The sequence below is a fragment of the Sinohyriopsis cumingii genome, unplaced genomic scaffold (genome assembly GCF_028554795.1).
Source record: "Sinohyriopsis cumingii isolate HCF-2022 unplaced genomic scaffold, ASM2855479v2 utg000360l, whole genome shotgun sequence".
In the NCBI taxonomy this organism is placed as follows: domain Eukaryota; kingdom Metazoa; phylum Mollusca; class Bivalvia; order Unionida; family Unionidae; genus Sinohyriopsis; species Sinohyriopsis cumingii.
In genome coordinates this window covers 2,968,384-2,981,624 of record NW_028315892.1, presented here as the reverse complement: position 1 = coordinate 2,981,624, position 13,241 = coordinate 2,968,384, and the positions used below count along the sequence as shown (strand labels likewise).

The following is a 13,241-nucleotide window of genomic DNA, read 5'->3' as shown; positions in this document are numbered from 1 at the left end:
CAGTGATCTTCCAAATATACTTTTAAGAGTCTATTGCATCGCGTTCACAACAGGTGGCACAAAATTCTTCCTGAGGGTTACACTGGCTTAAATATCATTGTGCTCATTTTGCTTAGCAGGTGAATTTGGTAGAATTATGCAAACCAATTTAGGGTGTTAATTTGTCAACATTACCCATATATTTCTCTTCTGTTGCAAATATTATCTGAACAAAACAGCACCCAAAAAGAAATTTCATATCAAATTAAAGTTTGTGTAATTGCTAACTTGCCATTTACCAAATTAGTCTCATCTGAAAAACAATATCTGTTAATAGTATAGATCGGATGAATCCAAGCTCTAGTGGCATTTATGTAAACACAGATACACAATAAATTAAACTATCATAGTATCCTAGCTCATCAAATATGTTCTCAAAATGCAATTCACTACACCCTCAGAATGGTGTATGTTTTGTTTGGGTAGACTTGAGAGGTAGTAGCTAGTCAAATCCTGGTATTAAATACCTATCTCCATATCAAGACTCTCTCTCTCTTCTTTTTCGTCTGTATATTTATTCCTCTATAATTGTTTGTATATACCTTGATTTCTGTCCTATGAAGCTGGAGTGACTGTGTACAGATGATAATTAATTACTAGATTTATGTAAAGGTGTGTTTGCTACGTAGAGATGACTTTACCACTGAAGCTGCAACATCATTTAGGATGATATAGAAGTCGATGCTTACAGATAAGGCATTCGCGGTATTCATTTCTCCGCAGAGTCCGAATTAAAATTCTCTAAGATGTATGGTAATGTTATTCATTTATATTAATACAAAAATAATATTAATATGATCCAATATTCTCCTGTATAATCCAGTGATAAGAATTTCCATTATGGTTAGACTATATTTATAATTTTCTCTCTCTCTCTCTCTCTCTCTCTCTCTCTCTCTTTAATGAAACAAGAGGTCAAAAACAGCGTGGAGCAGGCAACAATGTTTCCCAGGGTTTCGGTCTAAACCAAATTCTGTGGAGGTGTTAACAACAGGAATAGAACAATAATGCATCAGATAACTAGAGGTTTAGGAACATATGTAATATGAACAGGTGACCATGTCAAGATGCACACTTCTCAGTATTGTAACTCAATACTGTTTGTAGACCCGACTAGGTATCTCCTCATTGCACGGATATCTTTTTTCATTTGGTGCCATTTATGGAGATGCATTAATATTGTCTTCTAGACTTGTGCATAGGACATAAGTTTCACTACAAGAAACAAAGACTATATTTACATTACAATGGATGATATATAATAATAATAATAATAATAATAATAATAATAATAATAACAATAACACAGAAAAAGAGAATAAGACGAAGAAGACGATGAAAAAGAAAAACAAGAAGAACTAATTAACGTCACTAGTGCGGAGTGAGAATGAAAACACAGAGCGCGGAAAATCTCGTTTATTTACATACACATGTATATATATATATATATATATATATATATATATATATATATATATATATATATATATATATATATATATATAATATTTAATTAGTTCCCTTTCTATTTCATTGTATATCCGTTTGTTGCATCGTCTAAAGAATGGTCAGAGTACCCAGCGGATTTGAAATGGTTTGCCTGGTTCTTGTTAGCCTTGTGTATCATATGGATATTAAGAGCGTTTGACCTCTTCCAGATTAATATTTTGCCAACGTGCTTGATTGCACAATTTTTCACGAAAGAATGTTAAGTAGTGTTTGTTTACTTATACATTTTAGCGTTTGCTTGACATTAATTAATTCCTGATGCTGACCTACAGAAAGGTATAATTTGGCATTTACCTACAGAATAGACAAAGTCCATCTTCCCATCTGTATATTCCCAATTACAAATCCTGATCTGAGTTTACCTTGGTGTACACAAGGCGATCATCTTAGAGATTTTTGTCAATAAGCAATCATAAGTGGTTATCTAAAAGCATTACTGAGACGTTCAACGTTGCCAGTGGTATTGATGTTGTTGTGTCAACACAACATAAACACACATACATATATATATATATATATATATATATATATATATATATATATATATAGAGAGAGAGAGAGAGAGAGAGAGAGAGAGAGAGAGAGATAGATAGATAGATAGATAGATAGATAGATAGATAGATAGATAGAAGTCTTATAAAATATTTATTTTCACAGGAAAAGGAAAATTAGATTCCTGAAATGTCTTAAGTGTTATGGAGCTGACTTAGTTTACTGCGTCTTTGCCTGGATATCGTGTTTCGTACGATGTCATCTTTTGCGGTTAATTATTCGATCCCAGCATTACACAACTTGTATTTGCTACTGCGAACAAATAAGCATCTGCCTTATGAAAGAAGTCCGTGGAAACTATGTAAATATGTAACAACGTTTAACAGCACGTCTGTACAATAGTGGCCGCACGGTAACACTAATATTGATCATACTTTCCTGTGCACTACCGTACAGTATTTGCCCGTAATTATATGACTACTCAGGGTAAACCCAGTCCGCACAACGATCAATTTTCAGATGAATAAACATTCATTTTCTTTATGTGTTTGTAAAGTCTAACTGCGTTCGATTAGTTAAAAATTTTGCTAGATTGGCGATGTGTTACATCAAAGCTAGGAAATTGCTCACGTTAACAGTTAGTACCTGCTTTTCAAATGGAAATCATTTTATATGCACTCATCTATGAGGATAAAATAAGTATCGTATATGTAGTTATGTTAAGGATTTTACCTCAATTAATTATATATTGTCTTTATCTAAATTGCGTTAATTTTATTTGAACAGTCAGCTATATATATATATATATATACAGTTTACATACATATTTTCTGCAAAGCGTCTGTAATGAGTTATGTATCCGTTTTAGCTGACCAGTATAACTGGTTCTAAATCTGTATGACACATCTGACTGATTGCCTATGATGTCAGTGTAATAGTAATTGAAAGAGATATATGATTTATTAATAACTGAATGAAGCGTCTTGATCTTATTCACTATCATCGCATGAAAATAATAATCTGGATGCAGATTGATTCAAGCAAAGAATGTAAGTTTCCGTAAGAAGATTACATTTGTTATTTGACTAATAAGTTGTATTGCTGGATAGGGACATTCTAGGAAACTACCAGTTACATTTGAATAACTTAATCAATGGCTTTATGAAACATTTCAGAATCAATATAATAAAATAATTAACTATAGTTAAGCCTGTTATAAAGTGCAAGCATAATTCAAAGATCATTGGACGCTGTTGTTACCATATAGACATATTCTCAGTGGCTGTACATTACATACTTACTTCACATGTCTACACTGCGGCAGTATATCCAATTTCAAAAGCATCTTAAGAAAAAAATGCATTAAAACATTTCCACTTGACCAAGGAGGTATCATATTCACTCAGTCATATGGGTTACAAGGCATTGCTTCCTAACTGGTTGATATTTCGAGTGTGTCACTTAATAGATATGTAAATTATGTAGCGTGCGTCAAATTATCCAGGGGTTTTAACGTCCAATTGGCGTTTCAATATTTACTGCCATATAACATAGAATGGAAAAACAGAAAACCCTCTGATCATGTGCAAGCAGGCTAAGCAGTTTCATCATACATACATGCACACACATTTGGAAGCTTTACATATAATTACAAAATACAATGATAACATCACAAAATACAATGATATCATCACAAAATACGATGAGAATACATTCCTAAAAGTTTGATAAAACCTACGCTATTATGTCAACACGCTCCAACAGTACTATCTAGGCGCAACTACATATTTACATTATAACATGTGATGGAACAAAGTTAAATCTGCCTTACTTCCTTCTGTAGTGAATGCAGAACAGTAATCCTGTGGCGTTTCGTTTTTCGCACATGTTAGGGCATCACCTTTAATGCAGGCATAATATGTTTTAGCTTCCTTTCCTGGTGGTAGCTTTAATATTGGTTCATTCTGAAACAGAACATAGTTATAAAGCATTGTTTCGTAATGGTAAATATTTACAAAAATGCATGTAATTGTTATTTGATCGCCTCGTAACATAAACTAAACTAGAGGTATTAATGTTGAAATTTTACAAAATATGTTTGTTGCTAAATTCCCTTAATTAATCCATTGAATTGTTTTGTTTTTCCTGTTCATTGTGCTTAATGTTTCTCGTTCGGTTCATTTCCATTTGCATGCATTTTGCACGCTGATAGAATGCATAAGTCAAACATTCAGTCAGAGTTTGTTTCAAAAAGTTTTTTAAAACAAATACAGCTTAAACGAATTTTGGTATGTATCAATGAACCGACGAAATATTGCTTTACGGACAAAATATTTATTATAAGTGGACAACACGTGCATAATACGTTACTTGTACCCCAGTTAAATTCAAATCCAATTGGCAATATCCTTCTTGATAGTATTTTTGTTAGAAATTAATAAATATCTGAAGATAAGCATTTCTATAGTATATCAGAACTGCAATTATAACTTTGTATAATACATTATGCGTAAGGAGCACTGCGAGTCCTACGTTTGAGATGGATAGGGATGTCAAAAGAACGGTTTCATAGGCCTTCTTAAAATAATTATTTCTTCAAACTGTGCACACATACACACACACACAATTATATATATATATATATATATATATATATATATATATATATATATATATATATATATATATATATATATATATATATATATATATGGTTTAATTTGTAAGGGTCATTTTGTAAACAACATATTACATAGCAACTTTGTGTCTAGCAGTATAGATTATATTTTAAGATAATTCTTACTTGTATTTTAACCATATTTATTTGGATCAGAATTGGGGACATTGGTTGGAAAAACCTGTTCTGCCTGATATTTGTCATGTTATTTTAAAATCTGTGTTAAAGACTTGACCTTGTTTAAAAGTTTGAATAGTCTAGAAATGAACATTTTACCCCCATCCTGGTCCTCTTGTTGTATCTTAGGAGTTTATTTTAAAGATGATCTCGTTAGAATTATTTAATCATATTTTAACATGTACAGTGGAATCATTAATTTAGATATGATATGTTAAAATTTGAGAATATTTATATATTTAAATGATTTTTGAATTACAAAGTGCTAATTATTTCTTTTTGGTGACTAAATCACTAATTTGGATTATTGTGAATTCGTGTAGGTACATTTTGATTATATAATTGCGAGACACCAAAGCTGTTAGTACATGAACACTATTCCAGATTATTGGAAATCAACACATTGAAGATATTAAGTCATTCAGAACATCCCGGAATTCATTTGGAATAATCTCTACGTTAGAACTGATGATAGAACTTTTAGCATCGTTAGGAATTCAACTCAAAATGTTCTACGTGCTTTTGAATTTTCACTTTTTATTCCAGGGATATAAATTATTTGTTGAATTTTACAAAACCTATTGGTGTTTGATATTTTATGTTTGTAGTTTAAGACCATATAGTTGCTACAGTGGTAAAGGTAAATTTTATTCCAAAACAATGAAACATGAATCCCTTTGCAAAATCTAACAATAATAAGGGATTTAATATTACCTTTTGTTCTATCCCTTTTCCAACTTCATACAGCAATATGCCGACGTGAAATTCAGTATTAAATTAGAAGGTTGAACCTTTCTCGGTTTCGATCAAAGCGAGGAATTGTTTCGACATGTCATTATAATTGCAACAATGTAATTGAACTAGCTCCCCGTTTCAGCAATGTTCCATTTAGAAAACAGGGTAGTACTAAGCAAAAATGCTAGTTAAGTAGATGTAAATATATATAAATGTTTAAAGAGTAGCAAGTTATAGTCATGCCATCGATACAGAATCTCAAAAGTATCCTTGCAAAAAACTATATTTGTAATTAAGCTTTTTAAACCTCAAACTCAAGATTAAATTTACAAAGAAAATTGAACAGAAATGTATAACTTGACTCTCTGAAATCTTTATATATTACTTCCTACGTGTTAACATTTAAAGAAACATCACTCAAAGATTTAGTCAGGTAAATTCTTAAATTAGGCAAATTTCAGAAAATGCTGGAATGTGTCACTTGCTATTATAAGTGCACAAAATAAAGCGGAAGTTGAATATTAAGCGAGAGTAGTGAAGGGGGATACTATACGGACAATGTGAAAATGCATTACAGAACCCCCTGGGACACTCTACGGACAAAATTGATACGGTCAAAAGATTTGGACTATTTAAGGACAGAAAATTGGGACTATATCCGGACAAAAGGATGGGCTTATATACGGACAATACGAATGGAACAGGTAAGGTTACGTCACTGTACTGAAGATTGGTAAAAATGTAGCAAGGGGCTAACACTAATAACGACCAAAGAGCGGGAACAACCCTAGAACGTTTGGCGGGACTTATACATATATAAGTCATTCAATACACAGACATAGATGGATGAAGATCAATCAATCACACATAAACAATTATACAACTGACTCAAAAAATGTAGTCAAGAAAGCAAATTTTTTCGGGACATATAAGTAGCCCTAAAAAGGGCCTTTTTTGTTAACATGATTCCGTTAACATAGAGGGCAACGCATGGGTCTTCTTTTCTTCATCAAATTTCTTCAGACTTTTGGTCCGTAGATGAAAACTCTCTTCAAACAGCCTTGACTATCCACATAAATGCTTTCTTTTCCAAACGCTCGGTTCGTATCGGTGATCTGGATAAATGTCCATGATGATCTGACATACATGAGTAAGTCCGTACGGAACAGCATTAACGATACTAGAGTAGATGATTCTACGTTTGTCCACATCTTGTGATGAGAACAGATGAAGGGAATGCAGTGAACTGCGGTTATTTATAGTGGAAGAGCGGATTGAAACGGAATGAGTTTATTCACCAATCCTAACAAGCGTTGCAAAATTCAGTCACAGTGTGGGGTCTGTCTTCCAGTCCAAAGAGAACTTACTGTGACGTCACATTCCCTATAAAGGTGCACTAGCGTCTGTGCGCCGTGAATCAATGCAACAGAAGTTTCGAACATGACGAAAATTAAGAAGACGATGAATTGGGATGCACCGGCCGTGGAGACGTGCAGAGCCTACCAAAGTCAATACATTCCTACTTCCAGAAGAAGCTGAGTTTAATTGGGATTTAGTGGATTTCCTATCTTCCTCGAAATAATTTGTTCTGGTACCAACACCTTCACCAGCTTCTCCTTTACCACACGTCGAGGATTTTAAACAGAGACAGAAAGAAGAATTTGAGAAATTTTTACATCAGCAGAAAGAAGCAGAACAAGCTTTCCTACATCAACAGCTTCAGCAAGAAGAAGAACAGGAATAAGAAGAAAACGACAGGCTGAAGAAGCAACAGCAGAAAAGAATTATGAGAGAAGGGGGACAGTGACGGTACTCTTAGACAATTAGGCAGAGTTAAGGAGTCTGAATCAAATGTGTCACACTTCTTTAATTCGACCAAGATAAGAAACACCTTCCCGAGCTAAACACCGCAGACCTGTTACTGCGCCTGTTCTACCACCCCAAGTGATTTCTACCAAATCAAATTGACAGGAGCCAGTCCAGACGTTGGCTTTGGCAACAGCTTAAGGCAGTTAAAGTGGAATACGTCCCGTTACTGAATTTGTTTTAAGAAAACAAAATCCCAACGGTCCTTTTCAGGGTCACAAACCTCTCTCAAAAAGACATAGCATCCATTTTGAAAAAATCAATTAAAACGCGAAATCAATTTTCTACCCATGATGTACGTGTGTGTTAGTGTGTGAGTGTAGATCCATATTCTAAAAAGTAAAAACCAAGAGACACTTACGTGTTCTGTCTGGTCTATTCTGGTACAAATTTTACAATCCAACTTACAACACAAGTCAACACTTTAAAAAGTTCATAGACTTCTTCTATGTCTTTGTTCACTCTCTATGTTTTGAATTTCTTCACTTTCACTGGTTTTTTCTCCTCTTCTGCATCACTTTCTCCTCGTCTTCTTTCATTTTCGTTTTTCTCTTTCTGGACGTATCTGGTTTCTCCCTTTGGGGAGTGTACCTTTTCCTTCTGTTCAGAACCCCACTCTTCATCTTGCTTTTGGTGTTTATTAGGGCAGTTTGAAGACAAATGTCCTTTGTCTTTACAATGATAACAGGCATCTTGACCTTTGTCTCTTCCGACACCTGTTTTGCTTTTTTCGCGGTCTGGACATTCTGAAGCCCACTGTCCTTTCTTCCTACAGATATAGCAAGTATCATCAACTTTATCTCGAAAGGACGGCATGTCTGATTAATGCTTACGTACGGCACCTTTCAACGCTCTGATCAGAAGTTCGAACTGTGTGGGCTCTTACATCGTCCTTGTCGGCTTGAGAGTAAAATTAAAACTGGAGGGGAAGACACTACCTCTTTATATATACACTAATCTGACATGGGTATAAAGGGACCCATGGAGTTTAAAATGAAACGGTCCTATCATATCGTTTTGAACAGATAAGAACGTTAGAGGCAGACACGTGATTTATCGCCTTCTACGGTACCTGAAGTCTTGTCACATATTCCTGGCAGCGATTTTGTAGATGAAATGAGTGATCTAGAATCCAAACCCAGAGAGTCTGCATCCAGCCAACATTCCCCACTATTAGTAAACCCTGCAAATTACTACCACATTCGAGAGACGGAAAAGCTCTCCTCTAGAAAATTTGAACTATGGCTTACACGTACACGGTGAAGTTTAAAGATTTCAAGTCCATCGTACCATCAGAGAAAGTAGAGGGGTTCATCACCGAGGTGTGTGGTTCTTTATTAACCAAACTGAAACGGCAATCTGAATGCAAAAATACGATCGCTTTTGACTTTTTATTCATCACGACAATTTTAAGTCCCCCGTTTAGATCGAATTTAGCAGCCCAGCAGAATTGACATCTTCCAAAGTCATCGACAGAATTCAATACGTGCAACAATCCAACGACAAGTTTCACATCACCTATGAAAATGCTACAATGCTGGTGACCCACTTTTATTTTTCCCAATGGACCCGGCGCAAAAAGGTATTACTGGTGGACAACCTTCGTAGCGTCAAGTGTAGCCTCGTCCAAATTAACAATCCTCAAGACCAGATGTAGTGGGACGAATGTATACCGACAAGAACGAAACGGTCGAATGGAAAAGAGCTTGGCAAAGAATTCAAAAATGGAGCCGAGACAAACAACAAAGAAAAACAGAACTCCTGTTACAGCAAGTAGGGCTATCCAAAGACACACCATGCGGCATTTCTGAAATTCGAAAGTTTGCACGACTTGGCTTCACGCTACACCTTGAAAATACACCCTAAGAAGTGCGTGGACCTCTATTGTTTAGAGGCAAAGATTTCAAAGACGGAAAATGCTCAGCATGTTTGGCTTCTCAACTCTGTCTGGACGAAGGACAAGAACGAGTGCATTGCCCTGCTTGTCAGATCACTTTTGTCAGTCCAACCTGTTACCAACAACATCTGAAGACGCTTGGTTCAGAGCAGAAAAGTCTTTGTCAGCTCCTAAGATTGTGCACTACTTGTGGACAAGTGATAAGTAGCAATACTGCTGAGAATCACGTATGTTCAGGAAAGAAACGATGTCACATTTGTCACTAAATCATGGACTTGGAACACGAATGCTACATTCATAAACAATATTCGAAACATCAAGAGGAAGACGATAACCAGAAGAAAGGCACGTTTCATCTTTTTCGATTTCGAATGCATGCAAAAGCATGGCATTCACATTCCTAATTTCTGCATGGCAAAATGAGCGTGCGAGAAGTGCATCAAATAACCTAACTTTAGTCATTTTCCTCACTGGAGCAAGATTCCTGGAGGACTTGAAAAAAATCGTTCGGGGACCGAACACGCCGAATGGAACTTGGACCCCAACCACGAAACTGGGGCCAAGAGGATATATAACATTACGGAGATCGTATATCGTCATGCCACGGTGATGGCTCACAATTTCTCGGGATACGATAGAAAGTTTATTTTAAGATACTATACGGAACAAAGGGGCGAACGTCCGAATGTGACTTTGAACGGAGCCAAACACATTTCCATGCAAGTGGGGCAAGTACAGTTTAAAGATTCGATGAGTTACTTGGCCGTGCCTTTGAGTCGAATGCCTGAAACGTTTGGAATAGTATAAATCGCCAAAGGCTATTTGCCGCACTTTTTCAATACCGAAGCCAGTCAACACACCAATCTGACCAATTTTCCTGAGGCACACTACTACGATCCTGAAAACATGCGCACCGATACTGTATACGCTTGGTACCAGGTTTACGCATCGGATTCCTTTCGACTTCCAGGAAGAAATGTTGAAGTGTTTTCGTTCAGACGTGGACATTTTACGGCGATTCTGTGGAAAATTTCGAGATCTTTTCATGGAGCACGGAGGGATCGATCCTTTGAAAGAAGCCTGCACCATTGCCAAAGCATGTTCCTTAGTGTACCACCAACGATTAATGCCCCAAAACACCCTTGCTCTCATCAGCCCTCAAACCACAAACTTTGTTAAACGTCAAAACTCGGTCAAAGATATCGCTGGTTACAATATTTGTGTGACAAGGAAGACAAATGGATCCAACACAGCCGCAACGCAGGAGACGAAAAGACCATCGGAACGTATTTTACAGATGGCTGTGACTTAGAAAACCCTCCGATCTTGTTCGAGTGTAAAGGATGCTTATTTCACGTATGTTCCTTTTCCTAACCTCAACGTGGCACCAAAAAGATATCTTTAAAACGTACCATGAACAATTTGTACCAGGCCACTTGTCTACGACGCATGAAGTGAGAAAAACAAGGATAAGAGGTGATGGAAATCTGGCAACACGAGTACGATCACCGTTTGAATGCGATTGCGGCTTCCCGATCACTTTGCTTTACAGTACGGGCACGTAGATATTGGTCAGCATATAAAAGGGGAAAACGTCTAAGACCGTATACATTGTAACTACCAACACCAAGCGAGAAAGCTGAATTCTTTCAGAGAAGCACAAAGGAAGTACAGACAGGCTCAATTCAAGTTCGTTGATTCTCAGTGGAATATGATGATACTCCTTGCGATGAGAGCGATCCCGTACGCAGTGACCTCACCGATGCAGTACCACATCATGGGAACTTTGCTACTATTACTACAATCACTACACCCCCCGTGGAAAGTGATGTTGTGCGTGCCAAACCTGACGGATGGGAAAGCGATGATAGTCGTTATCTTGGACCCTTTACTGGTGATCATTGTCAATGTTAATCTCCGCGTGAATCCATGCGTCTACCACCATACGAATGTCATGAAAAACTGTGCAAACACATTCGGATTTTACCCTAGACTCACCACAACGAACCTGTGAAAGACGAATATTCGTTTTATGTGCGTTTGCCTGAATACTACGACTTTGAAAGTCGCTTCCAAATCTTCCAAGGAAAATGGCCTAAATATCTAGGAGGACCTTTCAGTGAAGAATTAGCCAGAGCCGGAATTTTCTACTTGTGGGGATAAAATCAAGCGCTTCAGTTGCGGTGTGTCACATCACCAGTGGGAACATAAAGATATCGGCTTACCTGGAACATACTCAATGGTCTCCGGATTGTTACTACCTATCTTTAGTGGGACCCTAGTCATTGAAGTGGCATACCATGTCGCTTAAGAAACCAACTTGGCTAGGAGTCAAACATTGGACAACACCTAGACAAATATTTCAACCCCATTTAAAAATAATATTAAAGGATTACCAAACGAATTGCAAGAAAAGATCTAAAAGGAAGTTTGGCAGGGACCTGCCAGAGTAAAATCTCATTTGGTGACTGTAAATATTTTGTGTCGAGAACTTCACAAGAGGAAAGTGAAAAAGTCTACAAGTCTGCGTTAATTCGATTTTTCCGCCTTAGATCATTTACATTAGAAGAGGTTATTGACATTCCTGTTCGATACCATGAAAGTGGTCAGCAATTACTCACTATGTCCGCTACTTTTGCTCTGGGAGAAGATTTTAAATAAAATAATACTGACTGACACGAATCATGGATACTTTACAACAGAACATTCGTGATTTGCCTGTGGAATTGAGAGAACGCTTCAACTGAGAGCTGGTCAAAATACAAGTGAAACGCAAAAAACACTTGCATCCGTTACGTTAAAACACTGGTACCTGAATAATATAAGAGGACTGAACCAGATGAAAGTGTTCCAGTGGTCAGACATTGTTAAACTGGTCGTTGGCGAGAAGAAATGGTTTGTTGTGACTGCTTCTTTTTACTACAAGGTAGACACACTGCAACGAATTCCAGAGGAAGAGTTAGAGTGTTACAAAAACATTTACATACCGTACATTTAGTTCAAGAGGAAACATCTGAACGGAGTGTGATGTGCAAGTTAGCGACTAAACCATTTAGATTCGCCACTGGAGTACGATCATCTCGGTGCAGAAAGTACACTTATTGCCACTGACAAAAAGAAGTATAAAAATAGACTACCATGCCACGACCTTTATCAGTAGTGATACAGCAGATTCAGTATAAGGAAATCATTGAGACTAGTTAAACAGTGGAGAGTTACCAACACCAATTACGAGAAATGTGTCCATTATATTGGGATCGACGTGCGGTGTGTGTCTTAGTGACTTCCTTTCTGGGATTTCGTTTACTAGCCGATTCCTTGTGGATTCTTTACGAACAGTACTTGCCTCCAAATAAAACACGAAAGTGCTCCCTTTAAATAAACACGACAAATCATTTTCTTAAAAGCCTTGCGTTTTCAGCTGGATGCTTCTCGACCTCTTCGGGAAAAAAAGATTCGTCAACTTTTAGGTACTGAAGATGTGTACGATGATGTGCGTGTGACCTGTGACTTCCATCCTCATTGAACAGATGTATGTGATTGGAAACATTCATGTTGCGAGGTTTGGACCAAAGAAGCGGTCAATTATGCCCAAGAGTTGTGATACTCAGTTCAAATATCCAGTGAAGAAAGTAACTTTTAAACATTTGTTAATGACAGTACTGGAAGAACCCGTCAACGAGGACAACCACTCCCTTCAAGACAGGACTGTCATTGGAATTCCCGAAAGACCATTTTGGGAGGACACATGTGTGACTGTATCCAATGCAGAGACTACAGAAACATTACATACTGTCCCTAGGACACCCTGGTTACCAACTTCGTGCTGTACAGTGAGTTGTCTATATT

At 36.8% G+C, this 13,241-nt stretch overlaps 1 protein-coding gene across 1 annotated transcript in view; it reads right to left on the bottom strand.

Annotated features, from left to right (window-relative positions):
- Nucleotides 1-13,241, bottom strand: part of LOC149774259 (uncharacterized) — a 70,829-nt gene that overhangs the window by 23,359 nt on the left and 34,229 nt on the right. The window contains exon 5 of the mRNA XM_089945529.1: nucleotides 3,872-4,004. Coding sequence (XP_089801655.1) covers nucleotides 3,872-4,004 — 133 coding nt within the window. The remainder of the gene's footprint in view (nucleotides 1-3,871; nucleotides 4,005-13,241) is intronic.